This window comes from Sardina pilchardus, chromosome 3 (genome assembly GCF_963854185.1).
Source record: "Sardina pilchardus chromosome 3, fSarPil1.1, whole genome shotgun sequence".
In the NCBI taxonomy this organism is placed as follows: domain Eukaryota; kingdom Metazoa; phylum Chordata; class Actinopteri; order Clupeiformes; family Clupeidae; genus Sardina; species Sardina pilchardus.
The window spans coordinates 31,937,322-31,962,192 of record NC_084996.1 but is presented as its reverse complement, the minus strand read 5'-3'; the positions used below and the strand labels follow the sequence as shown (position 1 = coordinate 31,962,192).

At 41.2% G+C, this 24,871-nt stretch overlaps 2 protein-coding genes across 3 annotated transcripts; both read left to right on the top strand.

The window, feature by feature from the left end:
- The first annotated feature begins 543 nt into the window (after positions 1–543).
- LOC134077347 (adhesion G protein-coupled receptor E5-like) lies at positions 544–13,311 on the top strand. 2 transcript variants are annotated; one of them, XM_062532899.1, is made up of 24 exons: positions 544–920; positions 2,604–2,705; positions 2,836–2,991; positions 3,620–3,772; positions 4,103–4,228; positions 4,502–4,642; positions 4,776–4,904; positions 5,182–5,310; positions 5,585–5,728; positions 6,096–6,218; positions 6,572–6,603; positions 6,709–6,843; positions 7,045–7,224; positions 7,810–7,963; positions 8,473–8,589; positions 8,727–8,914; positions 9,162–9,320; positions 9,671–9,865; positions 10,371–10,588; positions 10,740–10,809; positions 11,058–11,149; positions 11,577–11,745; positions 11,867–11,959; positions 12,279–13,311. In XM_062532899.1, the coding sequence occupies exons 1-24, from the start codon at positions 890–892 to the stop codon at positions 12,318–12,320; spliced, it is 3,078 nt and encodes a 1,025-aa protein (XP_062388883.1). In that variant the 5' UTR covers positions 544–889; the 3' UTR covers positions 12,321–13,311. The 2 variants fall into 2 exon arrangements, with proteins under 2 accessions (XP_062388883.1, XP_062388884.1); XM_062532900.1 differs by lacking the exon at positions 5,182–5,310.
- Positions 13,312–18,281: 4,970 nt separating this feature from the next.
- Positions 18,282–24,477, top strand: LOC134075979 (adhesion G protein-coupled receptor E1). The gene is made up of 5 exons (XM_062531003.1): positions 18,282–18,430; positions 19,091–19,216; positions 19,578–19,718; positions 19,861–19,989; positions 24,389–24,477. Exons 1-5 carry the CDS (start codon positions 18,340–18,342, stop codon positions 24,475–24,477), a joined length of 576 nt encoding a protein of 191 aa, XP_062386987.1. The 5' UTR covers positions 18,282–18,339.
- Positions 24,478–24,871: the final 394 nt, after the last annotated feature.

Genomic DNA, 24,871 nt, shown 5'->3' with positions numbered 1-24,871 from the left:
GCCATCCTCATCATCCGCCAGATCAAAGCCATCCGACTGTTTTCTGTTCCACTGCTGAGCTCCCGGTATCCTGGCCTCCAGTCATTCAAAGGATAGGTAGCCGTGTCAGGAGAGGAAAGGGAAAGCAGTGTCTGCTGGGAGCAAGGCCAACTGAGCACGTTTGGGTTTCTCTTTTTTTTCTTATTTTTTCTCTTTATTTTTTATCATTATTTAAATTAATTTATTTTTTGACGAGGCCTCAAGCGATCACAACTTTGTTGTAGAACAGTGTGGGTTGATTGAGATCACATCTAGAAACCCCCCCTCCTCAAGTTTGCTTCTAACTCTCACATCTCCATTCGTTTTCTGGCCTCATTCTGACATTTCGTAATTTCCCCTCCTCGTCCTCCCCTCCCCCTCCCTCTTTTTCTCTCTCTTCCTCACTTCCCCCTTCTCTCTCTTTCTCTTTTTCTCTCTCTCTATCTCTCTCTCTCTTTCCTCTCTCTCTCTCTCTCTCTCTCTCTCTCTCTCTCTGTGTGTGTTTGGTTCCTGGCCAGCTGAAGGGCGTGACGGTGCAGTCTGCTCTCCAGATGAGATTCAGCGCTGGCCCCAGTGCTGTGTCAGACAGCTGGAAACAGAGGCACGGGGGAGGGCAGCGGCGAGAGAGAGAGAACCACTCTGTGTTGTGTGCTCAGACAAGGCAGGGTGCGGCGTTGTGCTGCCCACAGAACATCTGGACACCTACGGAGGCGACCGATACAAATCATTCAAAAAAGAACGGCAGGAGGCTCCACACGTGTCATTGTGCGGATTCATTTTGAATCTTTGCAAACTTGCTTGAAGTGGAGTTTTGGGTCTTTAATCGCAGAGTGGCCAGAGTCAGAGCAACGGTGAATTCTTCTCCGTCGCCATGAGATACAGAGGGCATCTCCTGATTTGGGGTGAGTCATCTGCTGTCACAGTGAGTGCGGACTACATGTTGCCATGGAAATAGAGTGTGTTTATGGTTGTTTAGGCCATTCTGGTTCTCTTTTCCTGACACTGCTTTCTCACAATATCTATTTCTCACCGTATCTATTTCACACCTAATGGCTTTAGCTTGATCAGTTTATACTGTGTACACAATGATTTTATTTTCATACTATAATTTAAATATGTATCAGTCTGTATATGTATGACTGTATTTCCATTCAGTGAAGAGACAGTTTTGCGTTCATGGCTTATCATTTTATATGTAAAGCATTAAGCTGTAAGATAGCCAGTGTGTAAAAAAAACAAATGTTCACAGTAAAAGTAGCAGCTGTTGAAAGTTTCACTTTTATATGGGCATTGCTGTCACTTTAGCCAACACAAGACTTTTTGTGAATCTCCCTTGTGTCTTTGCATTAGTTTCAGCCTGCAGTTGGATGTTGTTAATAGAAGAGTTAGTCAGTCAGTTTCTGATGCTTCTTGTCATAAAACCTACCCAGAGCCCGGGAGCTCTCTCAAAGAAAAGAGCAGGAGAGGGAAAAAACGATGTCATTCCAAAGAACTTTCCTCGGGATTCTATCCTGATTCATGGACAATGTGGTCTAATAATTCCGAGAGCAGAAAGCGAATGAATTACTGAGGTTGAACCATTGACAGAGAGGGATAAAGAGAGAGAGAGAAGGAGAACACAGACTCTTTTCTTCCAGCTTGGCTCTTTATCACCCACGCTTAATAGAGGCTGTGTGCTCTCTCGCCTTTAAAGTAATATTTTTAGACTGTGAAATCACTACACTGCTCTGGGTGGCAGAACCCACCTAACCATGTGGGCTGGGTTAATTTCCACTTACTGTATACTTCTCTCTGTAACACACGAGGACATGTCAATGTTTGACATACAGTAAATGTTGTAATATACATAACAAGATACAAAGGTTGTAATATATCAACGTTTTTGGTGGGCTGGTCAAAGTTTTTGGTGGACTGACTGTGTGGTCGTAGCATGTGATTAAAAGTAAGTGAACCTTGAGTATTGTCAAATTAAACTCCTATCTTTGAGTAAAAGGGGAGCAGGACTTCTGCAACACCTACTGTATGAATTATTTTCATCATGCTTAATTTTATCATCATGCTTAAAATGTGTTACGCAGCCTAAATCACAGGAAATGTAAGGTGTGCCACAAAAACAACAAAGCAGTGATGTCAGTGTTTTAACAGAATCCAATTAATTAAAAGCACTCATGACAAAGGTGGAACTGACTTACATATAGCTCAACCAGTGGTGTTCAAAACTAGCCTCTAATTGTTAACATTCGGGATTCTAGTTCACAGGGGGATGTTCACCAATCTCAAATCATCTTAATCAGATGAGATCAGATGCTTTGGGTTTTTGCTCTCTAAGGCCCAGCTAACTATAGTTGGATTGCAGTTTATGCAGGCTAATAGACAAGAGTTGACATGATGACGATTTCTTTCCTTCTGCTCTTGTGAAATGAGCTTAATGATATGAGATAGCAAGTGTTTCTTATAGCAGCTGCTGTTGCAGTGAGGTCTGTTTTGCATCATAACTGGAGCGCTGAACTGATATTGGATTACAGTAAAATAACATCTACAAAACGTCAAGCTGTTTGCAATATGTGTCTTGATCTGTCTGTCAGAATTGCTGTTGGTCCTGCTTTTCCTTGTGGTTAAATCTGAAGTCTTTGCAACTGACTGTCCTGACGGTTATATGACCCTCAATCCAAAAGGCCCCTGTATGGGTAAGATATCCTATATACCAATGTATATTCACTTACATGTATGATTGGCTCTATAACAACATTCCTGCCATTCACTCGAGGTTTCTTTTTACTGTGATGGTGATTCTCTGCCCCCTGTGTTTGGTCAAAGACATCAATGAGTGTGAGGATGAGGGAGAAGAACTATGTGGTGACCATGCAGAGTGCTTCAACACCAAGGGCAGCTACTACTGTCAGTGTGAACCCGGATTCAAGTCCACTAAGGGAAATGTCAACTTCACTGCTGAAAATTCAGAAACATGCCAAGGTAGGAATAACAAGCCATTTTATAGCACATGCATCATGGTTTGTTATGTGTTTTATTAAGTTAAATGTAGGTAAGGACAGATACAAACAACATGGATAGACTTAAACAGTCATCTTGTGTATGTATCGTAGTGTTTTTAGCTGAAGCTAATTCTGAACACTTGTCCCTAATTACTGTGTATTATGTACAATTTCACACCTCCAAGTTTTCATAAATGACCCCTCCTTTTGGGGGGTCTGGTGCAGCGGGTGGGCAACGGATCAAAAATGAAAATAAATGGTTTCTGTGTCATTCTTCTGGGGCTAGATGACTATCAAGTTGTATGCAGCCTGGGCTTATAGTGTCCCATGAATCATTGACACTGAAAAAATGTTTAAGTAAAATTTGATTAAAAACAACAACAACAAAAAAAACATCCGGGCGATGAACAATCTTTGATTAGATGTACAGTATATGACTTCGAACGCACTTCGCTATTGCGTTGGTCATAATAAATAAATAAAATAATATATTTTTTATTCATTTATTCAATTAATTAATTTCCACTTGTATTGTGTGCCTGTAGCATAAAGGGTCCACGTTCATGTTGACTGGAGGTTGAACTGACTTCACCATTGTCCCTCTGCAGATATCAATGAATGTGCAGTGGAAAACATAAACTGTGGTCCCCATGCCAAATGTCATAACTATATGGGAGGGTATGCTTGCATGTGTACGGTTGGATTTAAGGCAAGCAGTGGAAAAGAGACATTTAAGGTTGGCCAGAAAGTGACATGTGAAGGTGAGAAAGCAAGAAAAATCATTATTTTGTTAAGGATATGAAATGTATTAATACATTTGTGATATATTTATGCCTTATTTATTGCATTAATTAGAGGGGATGCATCAAATCAAATTAGATTTGTATTTCTTAAGATGAGCATAAAACAAGAGTACAGAGCATGTCTTTTGTCTTGGCTCACCATGACTGTTTTTTTGTTCTTGTTTTGTTTCTGCACACTGATTTATGCATTACCATTAGAGGTCCATTTAGCATGTTAATGTTGCCTCTTCTGGACATCTGTGGAAACTTCTTCACCTTTTCCTTGTCCCCACCCTCACCCTTTCCCAGATATTGATGAGTGCACAGAGGAAGACTGTGGTCCCAACGCCACATGTCAAAACAATGAGGGGAGTTATGCTTGCATATGTAATGCTGGATTTAAGAAAAGCAGCGGAAAAGAGACATGTGAGAAAGGTGAGAAAGCGAGAAAAAAAAAGGATATGAAATGCATCAATATATTTGTGATATATTTATGTCTTGTTTTATTCATTTTTTTTTGGTTTTGGTTTTGGTTAGCATAAAACAAGAGTACAGAGCATTCATATTTTGTCTTGGCTTACCATGACTTTTCTTTCGTTCTTGTGTCTGAGTTTTGTTTCTGCACACTGATTTATGAGGTAACATTTTAGCATGGTAGTGTTGCCTCTTCTGGACATCTGTGGAAACATCTTCACCTCTTCCCTGCAGATATGTGCACAGTGAAAAACTGTGGTCCGTATGCCACATGTCAAAACATTGATGGAGGTTACACTTGTGTGTGTAAGGATGGGTTTGTGACTAGCAATGGAAATGACACATTTTTGGCTGACCAGGGAGTGACATGTCAAGGTGAGATACTAACTAACTAGAAACTAATTAACACATGACTTTGGTAACTACCAGGAGGAGGTGAAAGTAAATATTGATTTCTAATGTGTGCAGACAGTAATGACTGATACTAGTTTTTAATCAAACTTCACAGACAAAGATGAGTGTGTCCTGAATGCCGCCATTTGTGGGGGGAACGAAAAATGCCACAACACCCCTGGCAACTATTTCTGTAGCTGTAACCCTGGATTCAGTCTGAACAACGAAACTGGTATTTGTGAGGGTGAGACTAAATTGATATTTTTTCATCATTGTTCTCTACTCAAATAAGAATATAAAAGTCACCAAGATGCTAGTTAGATAAAGAAAATAATACAATTTTCAAAACACTGTAAGGAATTACTCAAGGTCTTTTGGGTTAACCATGGAGTGCCATGTCAGGGTGAGATACTGACCAAAATATGATTAGCTTAAATGGTCACCTTAAAAATATGAAAGTACAGTAATACTGATTTCTAATTTGGCCTGCTACATCACTAGTTTTTAATCAAACTTCACAGACAAGGATGAGTGTGTCCTGAATGCTGACATTTGTGGGGGGAACGCGAAATGCTACAACACCCCTGGGAACTACTCTTGTAGCTGTAACCCTGGATTCAGTCTGAACAACAAAACTGGCATTTGTGAAAGTGAGATTAAACTCAAACTTAAGTTTAAACTTATTCTAATTATTGGCCTCTACTCAAATAAGAATATATGTCACCAACCTGTTAGTCATTTTATGTGAAACAAAACATAACATTGCATTTGCTTACAGGGAGACATATGTACAAAGCTTTCAGCAACACGTCAGTTTGCGATAAATTAGAAATAAATACCGTAAATAGATAAATTGATGAATTGATTGAAATTAATATGTTATTTGGTTCGTTAGGCTTTTGTAACACTTCTCTCTTGTGACAGGTGAGTGTGAGGCTGACAGCACCATTTGTGGGGAGAACGCAAAATGCCACAACATCCCAGAAAGCCACTACTGTGTATGCAACCCTGGCTTCAGACTTGGGTCTGGAAAAACCAACTTCACCAAAAAAGATGGATCCTGTGAAGGTAAACCAATGTTCTAGCAGCCAGCTGATAGCAGTACAGCACCTGTGAAGTTACCGTTCTCTCAGGGGGCATTAGATTAACTAGCAAACTAACAGACCAGTAGGCTACATTTAATCTCTAAGTAGCCTTAGTACATAGGTGTAAAAGACTGGAACTGGAGGAAGGATACTGAAGAAAACTACTCTAATGCTGGCTAACACTGATGGATGCATGATTGTAATGGAAATGGAATTGTCAAGGAGGATAGCCTCTGACATGGCTATTATTAGCTTTTGAAAATACTGCACATTTTAAGTCTAATTTACTGTAAGCTTGTGAAAAATGCTGTCCTAGTCCTACTCATTCTACCACTTCATATCTTTTCCAGACATATGCTCTATGGACCGCTCTATCTGTGGAGGAGGTGCATGTCAACAGGGTCCTGGTGGTTATGAATGTATTTGTCACAAAGGATATACCAATTATGGCCTCAATCAGGAAGCATGCACAGGTGAAAAACAATAATACTCTCTTCCTTTCCTTCCCTCTTCTTCCGTTCCTTCCGTTTCCTCTCAGCTGTCTGGCACTTGAGTCCTGTCATGATGAGACTGTTTCGAGTATTTGGCTTTAAAATGGTTCCTGCTCCAAGGGCTATTTCCCTGTGTTGTAACTTAGTTGTGAGAGTCTGTGGATGATGTTGTTGTAAATGTAAATATGAATGTCATATCGACCACATCTCTAGAGGTGCTATGCTATTTGTAGTTAAAACTAACAGACACATGCTGCAGCAATCTGATATCATCCATAGGCCATCAGAACAATAATGAATAATATGCTTATAAATTGTGTACGTTTTCCCATCAGCATTCAACTGTGACGATGCCAATCCTGGGCAGGTATGACTGAATACAATATCTGTTGTTTAAAAATACAAATGATTTGATCCCTACTGTATGTAGACTATGGTAGCTTATTGCTCATGATGTTCCTGATCATTTCAGACTCTGCCTGAACTGAAGGATTCTCATTCCCTGCTGAACCGGCTGTGTATGAAACTGGCAGGAAACGACACGGCTGGGGCTTCACCTCCAGATGGAGCACTGGATTGGCCTTTGGATGGAAAGACACTGTTAATGGTGATGTCTTATGGTCGCTTTTGACTGTGTTTTTATGACAGAACGCTGTAATGGTGTCATGTCTTACAAGGAGAGATTTCGTTGGACTCCCTTTATGTCTGACTGGTTTAACCCTCCTGTTCCCTCATATTTTCCTCTCTTTCTTCTTTGTTCTCTCTCTCCTCTTCACTCACTCTGACTATTTTTCTTTCCAACCTTCAGAAGTTTCTGTCACCAATAGACGGCCTGCTGTCAAAAGGACCCCTCGGTGGCGATCAAGTGGCCGTGGTGTTGCATTTAATTGAGAGAGCACTGAGAGTCCTCGGCCCTCTGCTAAACCAAGGGTCAACTACCCCAACGCATATGGCCAGGAGACAACAGGATGGAAGGGAGCTGTTACTGGTAAAGCCTTATTGCAGCTTTTGAATGTAGCCCTATAGTAATTTGCTGTGTATTCGTTGCATTGTGTATAAGCCGCAGGGCAGTGTTTTCTGCAAGTTAAAAGAAACAAAACTGAATTTATATTATATTAATTAAATGTCTGTGTGTATAACCTCATACAGTAGCTGAAGAAATTTAGCAAAATCAATGTAGGCCTATAAGCCGTGGTTAATATTTGGGAAATGACTGTAGCTGTAACAGTGTCATAATGCGCTAGACAGGAGTACTGTATGTGTAGTGAGTTACCACTCCTTCTCCATCACCTTACCACCTGTCTCTCAGTCCTTCTCTCGCTCTGTTTTTCTCTGGTTTTCTCAAATCCTAACTTACTCTTAAGGGCCGGCGGCCACCGGACACGGGGTTCAGCAGCGTGGGCTTAACGCGCAGGATTTTAGAACAGTTTTCTGTGCGGCTGCCGTGCGTTTTTAGTGGGCTTTGCTCCGTTAAAAACAATGGAGGTCTAATTTTTTTTCTTGTCACGTCGCGACGCGCCGTGTATGTGTGCGGTGGGCCCCGGCCTTGACTCTTTGTGTGTCCTTCTTACAGAAACTCCTGTCAATAATAGATGGTCTATTGTCCAAAGGACCCCTTCATGACAGCAAGCAAGTCACCATGTTGTTGTCCTCCGTTGAGAGTGCACTGAAACTAGTTGGACCACTGCTAAGCGACCGCCAAACCAACTTTTCTACCAGATGTGTTGGTAAGCCTCATTTCTATCACACACTCGTCTTCTAACACATTTTCCGTATTTGACAACAGGAAGTTCTAAATACTTTGTGGTTAACCTATCGTTTCTATCTTTATTTTAGCTGCTTCGTGTGCCGAATGACTATCCTATACGCATTGCTAATTTAGTTGAACCCTCGAGCATTTCAATAGAACTGTTACAGATGTTTCTCACACACTTTGCAAAGTATCTCATCTACAATGGGCCCTGGATAATAACACTAACATAACAGCTGACAATGTGCTAAGAAACTTACCAGTGATCAGTTATTTTAGCAGACCTCAAGCAAAAACCTATTCAATTTCTCTCTTAGCAGTTGCTGATGTCTGCGACGCCTGTGGTTGTAGGCCTACTTGTTGCATTTTCACAGGAACTGAACCTTTTGTGCTTTTAGTGCCTATAGAGGAGCCAGGCAAGAAAACTAGGGTAAGCTGTGTTTGTAAGCCTTGTGTCAGAACATAGGGCTCTGTGTGTGCTTTCAGAGTTGGAGCTGCGGGTGGAGAGGGGAGCTGAAGCACCCAGCGGGCCTCTCCGCATGTTTTCCGGGAACGCCCAACTGGACACACACTGGGAGACAGCGACAGGAGCTGAATTCCCTGGTACACACACATGCTGATGTGCAGGACTGCGTACATTCTGAACAGGAGTGACCTTTCCCACACGGGAAATGGTCATAGACAACCAAGATAAATATTTATTCCCTTCCATCTGTGTGTGTGTGTCTTTTGCTGAACAGGAGTCACAACTGTTGCCTTGCTGACCTATAAGAACTTGGAGGAGTCAACTAATAACTCTTTTGCTGTGACTCCTGATGACGCGAACACAAAGTTCCAGATGAACTCAAAAGTCGTCACAGCAACAGTTAGCAATTCCAACACAACACAGCTGACGAAGAATATCACCCTCTCTTTCTCCCATTTCAGCGTATGTAGGACACCTATTACTCATTAATTTCATGCAAATATACAGTATATACCATATAAGTGAGAAATACAGATAATAAATACAATATATTCAATGCTGATATATAATGTTTTGTCGCAACATTTAAGAATAATCGCTCCTTCAGACACTTGGGTTTGAATATTTTTCACTACACAGTATCCTATAATATATATATGTACATGACGGTTACAGAATGCAACTGAATCAGCTATTTTTTTTATTGCAGTCAAAGCAAGAACAACACAAATGTGTTTACTGGGACCACGGACGCAACGCGTGGTCTGATCGCGGGTGTACGGTGGTGACGACCAACGCGAGCCACACAGTGTGCTCCTGCAACCACCTCAGCAGCTTCGCCGTGCTCATGGCTCTCTACGAGGTCGAGGTAAACAACTCAGAGTCCACTTGGTCCTTCCATTTTTACAACCCCAAAACAGGATGCATTCACATTCAAAAAAAAAATGTGGAAATGTTCGCAGCATGAATGTCACCACCAGTGCTACAAGAGCTAACATTAATCAGATATTCAAGCAGACATTTCACTAAGCCCTCCATATGTGATATGCAATTAAGTTATGTTTGGACCTTATGAATGAATGCTCTCTCTCTCTCCTTCTCTCTCTCTCTCCTTCTCTTTCTCTCTCTCCTTCTCTCTGCCTCCTTGTGTGGTGTGTGTCTGTGTGTGTGTGTGTGTGTGTGTGTGTGTGTGTGTGTGTGTGTGTGTGTGTGTGACAGGACACTTTTGAGCTGCTCCTGATGACCTGGGTGGGGCTGTCTCTGTCCTTGGTGTGCCTCCTGGCCTGCGTCCTCACCTTCGCCTTCTGCCGCTCCATCCAGAGCACGCGCAACACCATCCACCTGCACCTCAGCCTCAGCCTCTTCGTCGCCAGCCTCATCTTCCTCGTGGGCATCTCCCGCACCGAAAACCAGGTGAGTGAACCCATAGAGAAGTGGAGAGAGAGAGAGAGACTGCTGGTAGAGACAGTAGCTAGTAAAGGTGATCTTTAGTCTGGTGGATCTGAGAGAGAGAGAGAGAGAGAGAGAGAGAGAGAGAGAGAGAGAGAGAGAGGGAGACTGCTGTTAGAGACTGTGACAAGTAAAGTCGAGCTTTAGTCTTGTGGACAGAGATAGAGAGGGGGGGGGTTATTTATGGTTACTGACCATGTATTGCCTGCTTGATAGCAGCAATTGGCAACACAAACATGCTTACATACACAAGCAATCACAAAGATGCTAACACAAACATGCTCACACACACACACGCACACACACAATCACAGATACTAACACACACACACACACACACACACACACACATCCACACACATACAGTACGTATATGAACTCTCACACACATATGGTGCACAGTGGCCCCTCCCCTCTCTGAATGTGCGGTGTGTGTGTGTGTGTGTGTGTGTGTGTGTGTGTGAGACAGACAGGCTGTGCCGTGGTGGCGGGGCTGCTGCACTTCTTCTACCTGTCCGTCTTCTGCTGGATGTGCCTGGAGGGCGTGCAGCTGTTCCGCATGGTGGTGCTGGTCTTCCACACCACGCTGCGGACCCGCTACTTGATGGCGGCCGGCTACGGAGTGCCCGCGCTCATAGTGGCCATCTCGGCGATGGTCTACGCCAAAGGATACGGTTCCAAGCGCCTGTGAGTCGCCCCGCAGCAGCTTCTGGAAAGCTCATGAGATGATTTGATCTTTCTGCTGCTTTCTGTTACTGAGGTAGTGACTTGATTTGGTCCCTCTACCTCTCTCTCTCTCTGTGTGTGTGTGTGTGTGTGTGTGTGTGTGTACCCTCAGGTGCTGGTTTGATGTGACAAAAGACAACTTCATCTGGAGTTTCCTTGGCCCTGTCTGTGTCATCATTACTGTGAGTATAGTAGAGTTTCATCATTTGAGGATGAAGTCCAGTCTCAATAGTACATATAGTATAAAAGTACATACAGTATGGTTTCAAAGTTCATAATCCAGCAAAAATCGAAATGTTAATGTCACTTAATAGTCAATGCATCGCAATGTTATCTCTCCTGCTCCACCTCTTCCTCCTCCTCCTCCTCCTCTCCTCCTCCTCTCCTCCTCCTCTTCCTCCTCCTCTCCTCCTCTGCCTTTCTCCTCCAGGCCAACGTCTTCTTCTTCCTGTTGACAGTCTACAAGCTGGCTGAGAAGTTCGCCAGTCTCAATCCTGATTTTAACACATTGCGTAAAATCAAGTAAGTTCCTGGGGGCGCTGTGGCGCAGCAGGCTACCTGTACCATTTACGGGTCTGAGTGCCCATGGTGACCCAGGTTCGAATCCGGCCTGCGGTCATATCCCAATCCAACCCCATCTCTCTCTCCCACTTGTTTCCTGTCTACCTCTTCACTGTCCTATATAATAAAGGCAAAAAGGCCAAAAAAATATACTTAAAAAAAAAATAAAAAATCAAGTAAGTTCTTGTCCAGAATAGACTCAAGAACAGCTCAGGTTTTGATCAGGCTCATTTCTGGATCTAGACATGGACTGATCTACTTCAGACACTTTGAGAACTTGCAGAGAATTTCCATACAGAGGTATTAGTAAAGGGGAAAAAAAGCGTCATCCACTCAACTGGGGAAGAATGCCACAAGTGTGCCAATATCTCTTTGTCTCCCCCTACAGGACATTTACAATCACTGCAGTAGCTCAGCTTGCTGTGCTTGGCCTCATGTGGATCTTTGGCTGCTTCCAGTTTAACAACTCCACCATGGCCATGTCGTACCTCTTCACCTTCTTCAACTGCCTGCAAGGCGTGCTGATGTTTTGTATGCACTGCCTGCTCAACAAGCAGGTAAGAGCCTCTTCACTATGCAGAGCACACAGATCGGCCAATTATTTTCTACTGAGCACGCTCAGTGTGTCCGGGGCAGCCAACTCACGCCGCGCTGTCTCGTCTTGTTCACCCTTAACAGGTGAGAGAGGAGTACGGCAAGTTCCTGTCCTGCATCTGTGCTCCGCACAAGACCAAGTATTCAGACTTCAGCTCAAACCAGTCCAAGTCTCAGGTATTCAGTCTATTACTATTACCATTCATCTTCAGGGGAAGATGAATTCATCATGTTGAGGCTATTTTTTGTCCATGCATTAGACACATAAGACGCTTCTGGGACAACACCTGGTGTAAATGCGTATGCGTTCTCTAAATACGTGAGCTCATATATCATTACAGTACTAGATGTTCTTTCTACTAAAGCTTTTGCAAGATTCTTACTGATATAGCTTTTGGTGTGAGGTTATGTTAAGTGCTCTTTTGTGGAAATGGTGCTTGTTGTATGAGGATGTGGTGGGGCTCTTCCTGTTTATGATATTTGGTGTCATCCACAGCTGTCCAAGAGCGCCCAGAACACCGGAGAGTCCCAGATCTGACAGCGCTACACGGTCACCAGTCCACTGGATTTTTCGCACTCAGGCAAAGCAGCTGTATCACAAGTCTGTGCTAAAGGACAATGCATGCCTTTCTTAAATGCACTTTTTTCCCTTCTGTGAGGTGTCATTCAATACAAAAGTATTGTTGTATTATTTTCATATCGCTATTAGTGCCTTGATCATCTGCTCAGGGTTAAGTTTTTAGGGGAGATGGGTGGCCAAAAATGTCAAAAAAAGACAAAGGCAAAGCCATAGGTTCATCTCAAAGTCATTCTGTTTTGTATTTATATCTTTTTAGAGCTATTTATTGTTTTGCTGTGTGTGAATCTGTGTGTGAGGGAGGACGTCGGGATATCTGGTAATGTCATGTAAAAATAAGCTTTACAGTGGATCTGAATTGCTGTAGATTTTCTATTTTTAAAGGAACACAGTAACTTTTTGGGAAATATTCTTATTTGCCGCCGACCCTAGAGTTAGGCTGCAGGCACAGAGAGGAGAAGGATATGTTATGGTTTGTATATTTATATAGATTTAGTTTCATTAGGCCATTGATTTAATTGACATTGTTTTATTATTGGTATTCTCCTTAAAGTAGCCTTCCATGCTATTGTTATTTTATATGATTGATTGAATGACTTAGTTCCATTGTTATTTCCATTGCTTATTTGTATTAGCTTATCGTTTGAATTGATTGTTTATTGTATATATTGCTATTCTCCTTACTGACCCATTTTTTTAAATTGTTCACTGTTAAATTTAATTGTTGTATTGTTTTTATTGTGTGTCGCTTTGGACAAAGGCGTCTGCTAAATAGCATAAGCATAATCATAACCATATGTGCTCTCTACTCTAACTCTGTAGATGGCAAATAAGCACATTTCCCGATGAGTTGGGGTCTTCTATCAACCACTGAATGTCTATTTGTATTTTGTAAGAATTGGCAACTTTTACATTTGTATAAATGAGCTGACTAAATAAACATTTTAAAGCAATACAATGCAATTATTTCACCTTAAACTGATGAACTTCAAACTCGTTCTGTTGCTACACCAATGATACAGCCCGTGTTAGGGAGGTTACTTTTCAATTGTATCACAAATTACACGACAAGTTCCTAAAAATGTATTTTCTTTTTCTTTCACATATTCCAACAGATTATTCAAAGTAAGTAATATATTTTGTATACTTTATATAACATTAGCATACTATTAAACAGTTACAGTATGAGATTATGTGAAGTTTTAAGACCCATATCCATAGTATGTCAGCAACAACCCACAACCCTGCTTTACAGTGAATATGGATAGGCCTATGTGCTATGAAATTCAATGTTTTGCAAAATAAAATACCAAAAAGATTTCCGAAACAAAGTACAAAGATTATTATAACTTTAATGTAATAAAAGCACCATGAGGATTACAGTACATGCCTTGTGGAGAATAATCATGGAGAGCAATCTTTAAAAAAATTAGAACCTTCCTATGTAGGCCTAGAACATTCGTTATTTTCATTCAGGTTATCAATTTAAACAGACTAAAAGAGAAAGATGGCACCTGCTACATGTTTTGCTGAAAAACAATATTTGAATTTAAGCTTTGAAAAGCCTCTGCTTACTGTACATGTTATAGCAATTTAAAAAGTATTCCCTTACATTCATCATATTCTGAATGTCACACATTTAAATTTTAGCTGAATTTTAGACGGGTTGTGTCGGGAATCCAGAAAGTACAGGACATTCACACAGGACGGCTCTCTCTGGGACTTTATTTTGCTGTTAAAAACACAAGAGATTTTGCTGAGTGGGCAACTGTGTGCAATCTCCAGTGCAGAATCAATTTTCACTTACATGTAAGGAGAAAATCACGGTGCAAAGTACCTCTACCTATGCAGTTGCTCAACCAACCCTCCAGGTGGCAGCTCTAACAGTAAATAAATAAATGAATGAAAGGGGGGGAAAAACACATATTGTAGGAGAAATTAATATCTTAACCCTGTCACACTCATTAACATAAGACATACAAATGCATCAGATTTCGTTTTCATCTGTAGTCCTTGGTTGATGTTGAGAAGGAAACTGAGACACATAAGAAAGGTACAAAACCATAAAAGTATGAGCACTTAAAAGTATGAGCATTTCATATATACAGTATATATATATACTATATACATTCATTATCTACACTACCAGTCAAAACACAGAGTAGAACAATACAGAAATGTATGTAGCACACTTAGCAGGCCTACATATGAAATGGTGTAGTAAGCAAAACACATAGTAGACACAGTTTGCTCAGTCTCTCAACCAACTTGACAGTCACCTGAAGTTTCCAACGGTCTTGGAGGAATTCCCAGACATTCATTTTGAGGATTTTTTGGCTGTTTTTCTTCCACTCAATTCAATTGAAAATAATTAGGCTGGGATGATGCCAAAAGTATGGAAAGTCATAAAGGTACATGTTGAAGAATATAAAATCTGAAACATGTACAGTATATACTGTAGTAGGCTATAAAGAACTTTGGAGAGCAATTACTGAAGACAATGTATGACAGGAGCACAAAGTAGGAAATAGTAAAAATAATAATAATAATAATAATAATAATAAAAAGTTGTGTGTGTGTGTCCCCAAACTTTTGACTGCGCGGCATATCTATTACTGTAATAACAGTAATTAAAGAAAAACTGTCAAAGCGACACAACAGGAAGCAAGTATAGATTTAACCAAATATGGTTGTGAAAGTAAGTTGTAGAATGAGATAAGAGAAACATTTCCACAGGAAGTCCTTTTCTTTGACCGACATCAGAGAACTGCTGTCGCCTTCTTCTAGCCATTCTGGATACATTTCTCTGCAGAGTAAACTCAATTTTCCTTTTTTTGTGTTTGTTTGTTTGTTTTCTTCAGTTTTAAGAAAAGTTAAGTTGTGATCTACTGCCACTGAGTTCCGTTCCCAAGTATGAGATATAGATGGCATCATCAGATTTGGGGTGAGTCTTTCAAACAGAGGGTAGCCCACAAGTTACTATTAAATTGGAGTGAGTGAAACGTAGACTAGTGTGTGAATAGGATATAACGTACACAGTCCTATAACTTAGCCTACCAAGTAACGTCAGTTTCATGCTTATTGTATGTTCAAGTTAATATTGATTACAGTAAAATGACATCTACAAAACGTCAAGCTGTTTGCAATATGTGTCTTGATCTGTCTGTCAGAATTGCTGTTGGTCCTGCTTTTCCTTGTGGTTAAATCTGAAGAAGTCTTTGCAACTGACTGTCCTGACGGTCATATGACCCTCAATCCAAAAGGCCCCTGTATGGGTAAGATATCCTGCATGCCAATGTATATTCACTTACAGTACATGTATGATTGGCTCTATAACAACATTCCTGCCATTCACTCGAGGTTTCTTTTTCAAGTTCAAGTTCAAGTTTATTATAGCCATTTCAACAGTATGAAAATACAATTGATAGGAATGTGTTTTGGTATGCTCACATATAAGACACATAATGACAACACAATAACACAGGGGTAACAACACTTAATATACAGAAAAAGTGCAACAAAGTGCAAGGATCACAGAAAGCAGCAGTTCAGTACAGTTGTACAAGTGCAAAGAGAGGTAGCCTGGTATGTAATCCATAAGTGCTTAGTGCATGTTCAGGTGGCGAATAGCTTGTGGATAGGTACTATCCCTGAAGCGTGATGTTTTGCATGTGATGCTCCTGAACCTTCTCCCTGATGGTAGGGGTGTGAATAGATGGTGTGCTGGGTGGGAGAGGTCAGAGATGATGTTTTTGGCTTTCCTGGAGATTCTGGTGATGTAATGTGAGGCTATGGTAGGCAGACTGCAGCCAATGATTTTTGAGGCCCCGCGCACCACCCTCTCAAGCCGTTGTTTGTCCTGGCTGGTGGCACTACCATACCAGACCAAGATGGCGAAGGAGAGTACACTCTCAATGGTAGCCCGATAGAAGTGGATCATGCCTGCTTGACTGACCCCAAACTTCTTCAGCTGACGGAGGAAGTGTAGTCTCTGATGGGCTTTGGAAATGATGAGACTGGTGTTCGGGTTCCATGATAGGGACTGATGGATAGTGGTGCCTAGAAAACGGAAGGAGGGTACCCGCTCCACTACCTGGCCATTAATGGAGATGGGAAGGTGCTGGTCTGTCTTTTTCCTGAAGTCAACTATGAGTTCTTTGGTTTTTGTTGTATTGAGGATGAGATTATTGTCTGCACACCACTGCACCAACTTTTCTACCTCATCCCGATAGGAAGACTCCTCCCCATCACGTATGAGGCCTATAACGGTGGTGTCGTCCGCAAACTTAAGCAGTTTAACAGATGCAGAAGTTGATATACAGTTGTTTGTGTACAGAGAGAATAGCAGGGGTGATAAGACACATCCTTGTGGGGCACCAGTGTTCAGAACCCTGGGTGAAGACACATTGTTCTGGATCTTAACACACTGTGTCCTGCAGGACAGAAAGTTCAGTAACCACTGACAGAGTGAAGGATTTGCTCCCATGGACAGGAGAGAATTGTACAATGTGACAGGCAGGATGGTATTGAAAGCTGAACTAAAATCAATGAACAGTACACGGGCATAGGTGGACTTAGAATCAAGATGTTGCAGAATGAAATGTGTGCAGAGTGAGACTGCATCGTCCACTCCCCTATTTGCCCTGTAGGCAAATTGGTGAGGGTCTAGCGTGATATGTGACAGGTACCTACAGACTAGACGTTCAAAGATTTTCATTACAACAGAAGTGAGTGCAACAGGCCTATAATCATTGAGACAGGTAATGTTAGTTTTTTTGGGCACTGGGATGATCAGAGCTGATTTAAAGCATGCAGGTACCATTGTACTGTTAAGGGACCAGTTGAAGATGAAAGTGAGAATAGGAGCAAGCTCGTCTGCACAGTTCTTAAGTGTAGCTGGTGTCACGCCATCAGGCCCAGCAGCTTTGTTGGTGTTCTGTTGCCGCAGTAGTCTACGAACATCATGCTCCGTGATGGAAGGGGGGGAATGTCCCACCCCGAGAGGGTGAGGGAGAGTGCTCGCCTGGGCACTGTTCTCAAAGCGGCAAAAAAAGTCATTAAGCCGCTCTGGCAGGGAGGGGTCACAGTCAAGGATATGTTGTTTAGTTTTACTGTGATGGTGATTCTCTGCCCCCTGTGTTTGGTCAAAGACATCAATGAGTGTGAGGATGAGGGAGAAGAACTATGTGGGGACAATGCAGAGTGCTTCAACACCAAGGGCAGCTACTACTGTCAGTGTGAACCCGGATTCAGGTCCACTAGGGGAAATGTCAACTTTACTGCTGAAAATTCAGAGACATGCCCAGGTAGGAATAACAAGCCACTTTATAGCACATGCATCATGGTTTGTTACGTGTTTTATTAAGTTAATAAATTAAATGTAGGTAAGGACAGATACAAACAACATGGATAGACTTAAACAGTCATCTTGTGTATGTATGTATTCAGAACACTTGTCCCTAATTACTGTGTATTATGTACAATTTCACACCTCCAAGTTTTCATAAATGACCCCTCCTTTTGGGGGGTCTGGTGCAGCGGGTGGGCAACGGATCAAAAATGAAAATAAATGGTTTCTGTGTCATTCTTCTGGGGCTAGATGACTATCAAGTTGTATGCAGCCTGGGCTTATAGTGTCCCATGAATCATTGACACTGAAAAAATGTTTAAATAAATTATTAAAAACAACAACAACAAAAAAAAAACATCCGGACGAAGAACAATCTTTGATTAGATGTACAGTATATGACAGTATATGACTTTGAACGCACTTCGCTATTGCGTTGGTCATAATATGTTTTTTTTTAATTAATTTATTCAATTAATTAATTTCCACTTGTATTGTGTGCCTGTAGCATAAAGGGTCCACGTTCATGTTGACTGGAGGTTGAACTGACTTCACCATTGTCCCTCTGCAGATATCAATGAATGTGCAGTGGAAAACATAAACTGTGGTCCCCATGCCAAATGTCATAACAATATGGGAGGGTATGCTTGCATGTGTACGGTTGGATTTAAGGCAAGCAGTGGAAAAGAGACATTTAAGGTTGACCAGAAAGTTATATGTGAAGGTGAGTGTTATAGAAGATTGGCCTACCGCCAATCTTCTGAGATGTTAGGCCCTGGAGTGACATGGTTGACGCGTTTAGTGTCTTGTTACCATTAAGAAGAGCCCCACGCGTTGTCCTTGCTTCGGAATGTAATCCATTTATTTAACGTTAAAACCAGCATGGCAAACGCCCCTCCACGGTAGAACGGTCAAAAACCTTTTGCCCTTCCGGGGTCAACACCTAACCACAACAGTAAGGTTCCTACCTATATACCTGATACCCACACAGATACACAGCGACCCCTTGTGGCACCTTGAGACATAACATGTCCACCGCAGCAACATATTTGGCTGCTACAGTGAGAAAGCAAGAAAAATCATTATTTTGTTAAGGATATAAATGTATCAATAGGCTACATTTGTGATATATTTATGCCTTATTTATTGCATTAATTAGAAGGGATGCATCAAATCAAATTAGATTTGTATTTCTTAAGATGAGCATAAAACAAGAGTACAGAGCATGTCTTTTGTCTTGGCTCACCATGACTTTTGTTTTGTTCTTGTGTCTGAATTTTTTTTCTGCACACCGAGGTCTATTTAGCATGTTAATGTTGCCTCTTCTGGACATCTGTGGAAACTTCTTCACCTTTTCCTTGTCCCCACCCTCATCCTTTCCCAGATATTGATGAGTGCACAGAGGAAGACTGCGGTCCCAACGCCACATGTCAAAACAATGAGGGGAGTTATGCTTGCATATGTAATGCTGGATTTAAGATAAGCAGTGGAAAAGAGACATGTGAGAAAGGTGAGAAAGCAAGAAAAATCAATATTTTGTTAAGGATATGCAATGCATCAATATATTTGTGATATATGTATGTCTTGTTTATTGAATTTGTATTTTATTCATTTTCTTGGTTTTGGTTTTGGTTAGCATAAAACAAGAGTACAGAGCATTTACATTTTGTCTTGGCTTACCATGACTTTTGCTTCGTTCTTGTGTCTGAGTTTTGTTTCTGCACACCGATTTATTACCATTAGAGGTAACATTTTAGCTAGCACCCTATATAGGGCACTAATTTTAGCATGTTAATGTTGCCTCTTCTGGACATCTGTGGAAACATCTTCACCCCCCCCCCCCCACCCCCCCCCCCCCCCCCCGCCCGCAGATATGTGCACAGTGAAAAACTGTGGTCCGTATGCCACATGTCAAAACATTGAGGGAGGTTACACTTGTGTCTGTAAGGATGGGTTTGTGACGAGCAATGGAAATGACACATTTTTGGCTGACCAGGGAGTGACATGTCAAGGTGAGATACAGTACTAACTAACTAGAAACTAATTAACACATGACTTTGGTAACTACCAGGAGGAGGTGAAAGCAAATATTGATTTCTAATGTGTGCACACAGAAAATAATGACTGATACTAGTTTTTCATCAAACTTCACAGACAAGGATGAGTGTGTCCTGAACGCCACCATTTGTGGGGGGAATGCTAAATGCCACAACATCCCTGGGAACTATTTCTGTAGCTGTAACCCTGGATTCAGTCAGAACAACAAAACTGGTATTTGTGAGGGTGAGACTAAACTGATATTTTTTCATCATTATTCTCGACTCAAATAAGAAAATAAAAGTCCCCAAGATGCTAGTCAAATAAAAAAAAAAAAAACACAATTTTCAAAACACTGTAAGAAATTACTCAAGGTCTTTTGGGTTAACCATGGAGTGACACGTCAGGGTGAGATACTGACCAAAATATGATTAACTTAAATAGTGAAAATAAGAAAGTACAGTAATACTGATTTCTAATTTGGCGTGCTACGGACCTGGTCCGTGTAACGCTTTGCAGTACTTTGTTCTATTTGCAGAATTCACATGAAAATATGGAAAATGGGTTCAAAACGTTCATTATCCATTTGTCAGACTACTCAGCAAATGGACAATTGATGCTATATTTTTAACTTTCGAGTGTGGTTTTTGAAACGGTAAATAATGAATTTGAAACAAAACTAAAATTGAGTCCATTTTCCAATTTTCCATTTTTCCATTTCTGCATCGTGGTTGGACTGAACCAAACGCGCCAAGGGATGTATAGGCCTACGTGGCGCCTCTGGCCAGTTGCAGAGATAGGCTATAAATGATACAGATCGAGTTATCAAGTCAAATTCATGCCAAGTGAGCTCGAGACGTAGGCCTATCTAGACCGACTGGAGGCGATTGAGGACCGCTCAACTCCTCATTCCCTCACCTGCGCCCTCGATGGTTAGACTTCACAGTCCTTCACATAGCCTACAGTAACTTGTCTCATGCACTTATTGCAATCTCTGCTGATGGTGCTGGTCTGTGTGTGTGTGTGTGTGTGTGTGTGTGTGTGTGTGTGTGTGTGTGTGTGTGTGTGTGTGTGTGTGTGTGTGTGTGTGTGTGTGTGTGTGTGTGTGTGTGTGTGTGTGTGTGTGTGTGTGTGTGCGCGTGTGTGTGTGCGTGTGTGTGTTGGGGGGGGGGGGTCTATGGTGCGGAGTCGGTGACGCTTTCATGCTGCCTATGCAAGCCTACGATAGCATTTGTTCACGGTTGTTGACGGTTTGAATAAATGTGAGCAACCCTACCCATGAACTAAAAGCCTACAGAAGCTGTTAAACAACAAGTTGACAAGAGTAGGCTAAGCCCATTAATAACATCCCATTCTTAACCCAAGCAGACATCGGGTGAAGTGAAACCTCTGGGCCACAACGCAACTCTCCGGTAACCCCCAGCGTCCATGGTTCAGTCCAACCCCAAGCGCAAAAACACAAAGTTAGAATATGAGTCAATGTTTGACTTTCGAACTTCTGAGGAGAAAATCCCAAGTGTACTCAATGCAAAACAATAAAACACACAACAATCATCAATTTACCGAGTAGTCTGAAAAATAAATAATTGGAATTTTAAACATTTTTTCATTATTTTCATGTGAAATCTGCAAATAGAACAAAGCACTGCAAAGCGTTACACGGACCTGCTACAGTACATCACTAGTTTTTCATCAAACTAAACAGATATGGATGTGTGTTTCCTTAACACCATCAATACTGATTTCTAATGTGTGCACTTAAAGACAATAATAATGACTGGTACTAGTTATTAATCAAACTTCACAGACAAGGATGAGTGTGTCCTGAATGGCGCCATTTGTGGGGGGAACGCTAAATGCCACAACATCCCTGGGAACTATTTATGCAGCTGTAACCCTGGATTCAGTCTGAACAACAAAACTGGCATTTGTGAAAGTGAGACTAAACTTAAACTATGTTTTAAACTTATTTTCATTATTGGCCTCTACTCAAATCAGAATATACGTCACCAATCTGTTTGTCAGATAAATTATCATCTACAAGTGAGAAGATGAGTTTGAACACACAGCTTTGAGAAATGCCATTCTGATCTGAGAAATGCGCTACACAGCAACTGAGCAATACTGTCGTGCTGCCTCTCCTGGATATCTGTGGAAACTGAAGCTTTTCAGCCTTTCCCCTCTGCAGATATCGATGAGTGCACAGTGGAAGACTGTGGTCCGCATGCCACATGTCAAAACAATGAGGGGAGGTATGCGTGCATCTGCAAAGATGGGTTTGCGACAAGCAGTGGAAGTACATTTTTGGTCGACCAGGGAGTGACATGTCAAGGTGAGATGCTGACCACCTTCTACATCCTTCTCCTACCATACCTCCTTTGACTACACTTTGCACTCTTATTGCACAACTTATTTGCACAATTTTTGCACTCTTATCCTCTAGCAGTAGGCTCGTATAGGCTATTTACAGTTTTTCTCGATCGCTTTAATGCTTGTGTCAACTCTGACATCAAGTTGGTGCAGGTCTAAGCAAAAACATTCTACAAAATTACACATTTGCTTGCAAAAGGCTCTTACTCTCTCAAAACTTTTAAAACATGCCGCAAAAGCACATTTTTTTTTTCCCAATGTGTTTATTAGATTTTCTTTTTTTTTTTTTAACACGAACATGGCATACACAGTCAAACAAGACATGTCAACAGATCAGAAACAATAATAATAATAATAATAATAAATAAAAAATAAAACAAAGGACAGAGGAATAGAAAAAAAAAAAAAAACACATTAATACGGCACATACTCAATGGTACAGAGGCAGACATTACATAGGCTCTAGATTAGCTATACTAGAATCATTGGCCATACTAGTAGAGGGGTGTTACTATACATTACTGTAGGGTCCTCAAAAAGAGTGGACCCTGTACGAACTCCATAAATGATGTCCACATTTCTTCAAAGAGTGAATATTGCCCTTTAAGTGAATATGTTATTCTTTCCATTGCTAAAACTTGTATAATGTCATCAAGCCAACATTTCACATTAGGTCTCAGCAGAGACTTCCAGCCTTTTGCAACAGTCCGTCTAGCTTCTAGCAGGCAGAGAGTGACCATTTTCCTGTTGGCTTTGCTGAGATTAGTGTCCTTTGGTACAAGACCTAGAATGCACATTTTGGGGCACAAAGGAAGATCCACCTCGGTTGTTGAAGAAAGAACATCAACAACCTCCTTCCAGAATTCTTGTAGCTTTGCACAAGCCCACAAGCAATGAAAAAGAGTACCCTTATATGTCCCACATTTAATACACACATCAGGAATATTCACATTAAAACGATGCAAAACTTCCGGAGTGATATACATCCTCATAAGCCACTTGTATTGTATCAATCTGAAACCTGAATTAGATGTTTGCTTTTGAGATTGGGCACATACGGTTTGCCAGTCAGACTCTGATAATTCATCCCCTAAGTCGGCACACCAAGCAAGTCTCCTGTCCTCAGAGGCTTCACTGGAACCCAAAACTAAAATCTTATAGAAGATGGAAATAAGGCCTCTCTGGGGTGGGTTCACCACTATATTTTCTATTTCTGATAGTCTAGGCAAGGACAACATGTTTTGAGTCTTATAAACAAAGTCTCTGACTTGAAGGTATTTAAAAAAATACTTAGATGGTAGATCAAAAATCTGTCTCATATTATCAAATGACATAAAAATGTCATCTTGGAAGAGGTCGGCTATTTTCCCTATACCTTTGTCAGCCCATAGTTTGAAACCCTTGTCTTTCGCTGCTGGAGAAAAATTACAATTTCCCCAGATAGGTGAGAATTGAGATAACTTGAAGGATGAGTTTAAATATTTATGTACTTCATGCCACACATAGATTGCATTTGCTACAAATGGATTCCTTGTTGTTTTCTTTAATACATCAGGTTTTGCAGAGTATAGGTATAATTGCAAAGGTAGGCTAGTAGAAGTGGCATTTTCTATTGACACCCATGAGTGGATTGAATTTGGTCTAAACCAGAAAGAGGTTGTCCAAAGCTGGCAAGCCCAAAAGTACCATTTCAGGTTGGGGAGTTTCAACCCTCCTCTCTCATAAGGCAAGTACAGCAAGGAAAGGCGAAGTCTGGCCTGTTTGTTATTCCATATAAAGTTGCGAAAAATTTTAGTCATATTTGAGAAGAAGTGTGTTGGTGGTGGAAGTGGTATGCATTGAAACAAATAAAGAAATTTAGGCAAGATGTTCATTTTAAGAATATTGATCCGGCCTATCATAGAGAATGGCATTGTTGTCCATCTGTTAATTAGAGTAGTCACTGCTGTTACCACTGGGTTATAGTTTGTGCACACAAGGTCCTCTATTTTAGGAGTAATTTTGATTCCCAGATAGGTAAAACGTTCTGTATTCTTAAAGGGGGTGTGAATCGGGGGGCAAATTCTCTCTGAATGATTAAGAAAAAGGATATTTGACTTGGATTCATTTACTTTATATCCAGAGTATGACCCAAACTCATCTATGATCTTGAGAAGGTTTGGAATTGAACAACGTAGTTCTGACATGAATAATACTATATCATCCGCAAAAAGACCTATTTTATTCTCAATATCCCTTATTCTGATCCCAGTAATACCCCTGCTCACTCTGACAGCAATAGCTAGAGGCTCGATTGCTAACGCAAACAAGAGAGGAGACAGGGGGCACCCCTGCCTGGTCCCACGTTGGAGTTCGAAGGGCTGAGAAGTTATATAATTAGTCATGACTGCAGCGGTAGGAGAGCGATAAAGCATCATCACGCATTGCAGAAAAACTCACCAAACCCAAATCGTCGCAGGACTTCAAAGAGATAGTTATGCTCTACCCTATCGAACGCTTTTTCAGCATCCAATGCGACTAGTGCTGTGTCTGTGCAATCCTTTTTCTCATGTATAACATTTAACACCCTTCGGATGTTATGGAAAGCTTGACGTCCTTTTATGAAGCCATTTTGGTCTGGCGCTATCAAAGACGGAAGATGGTTCTCGAGGCGTCTTGCTAGAACCTTTGCAATAAGTTTTGCGTCAGAGTTTATTAAAGATATTGGACGATAAGATCCACAATTTGTGTGAGGCTTATCTGGTTTTAATATCAGTGT

Excerpts from the sequence above, each read along its gene's own strand:
- LOC134077347 (XM_062532899.1), top strand. The coding sequence starts at position 890 with ATGAGATACAGAGGGCATCTCCTGATTTGGG. Across the intron at positions 6,604-6,708 it reads ACGATGCCAATCCTGGGCAG|ACTCTGCCTGAACTGAAGGA; the intron begins GTATGACTGAAT and ends TGATCATTTCAG. Across the intron at positions 8,915-9,161 it reads TCTCTTTCTCCCATTTCAGC|TCAAAGCAAGAACAACACAA; the intron begins GTATGTAGGACA and ends TTTTTATTGCAG.
- LOC134075979 (XM_062531003.1), top strand. The coding sequence starts at position 18,340 with ATGGGAGGGTATGCTTGCATGTGTACGGTTGGATTTAAGGCAAGCAGT. Across the intron at positions 19,217-19,577 it reads AAAAGAGACATGTGAGAAAG|ATATGTGCACAGTGAAAAAC; the intron begins GTGAGAAAGCAA and ends CCCCGCCCGCAG. Across the intron at positions 19,990-24,388 it reads CAAAACTGGTATTTGTGAGG|CAATAGCTAGAGGCTCGATT; the intron begins GTGAGACTAAAC and ends TCACTCTGACAG.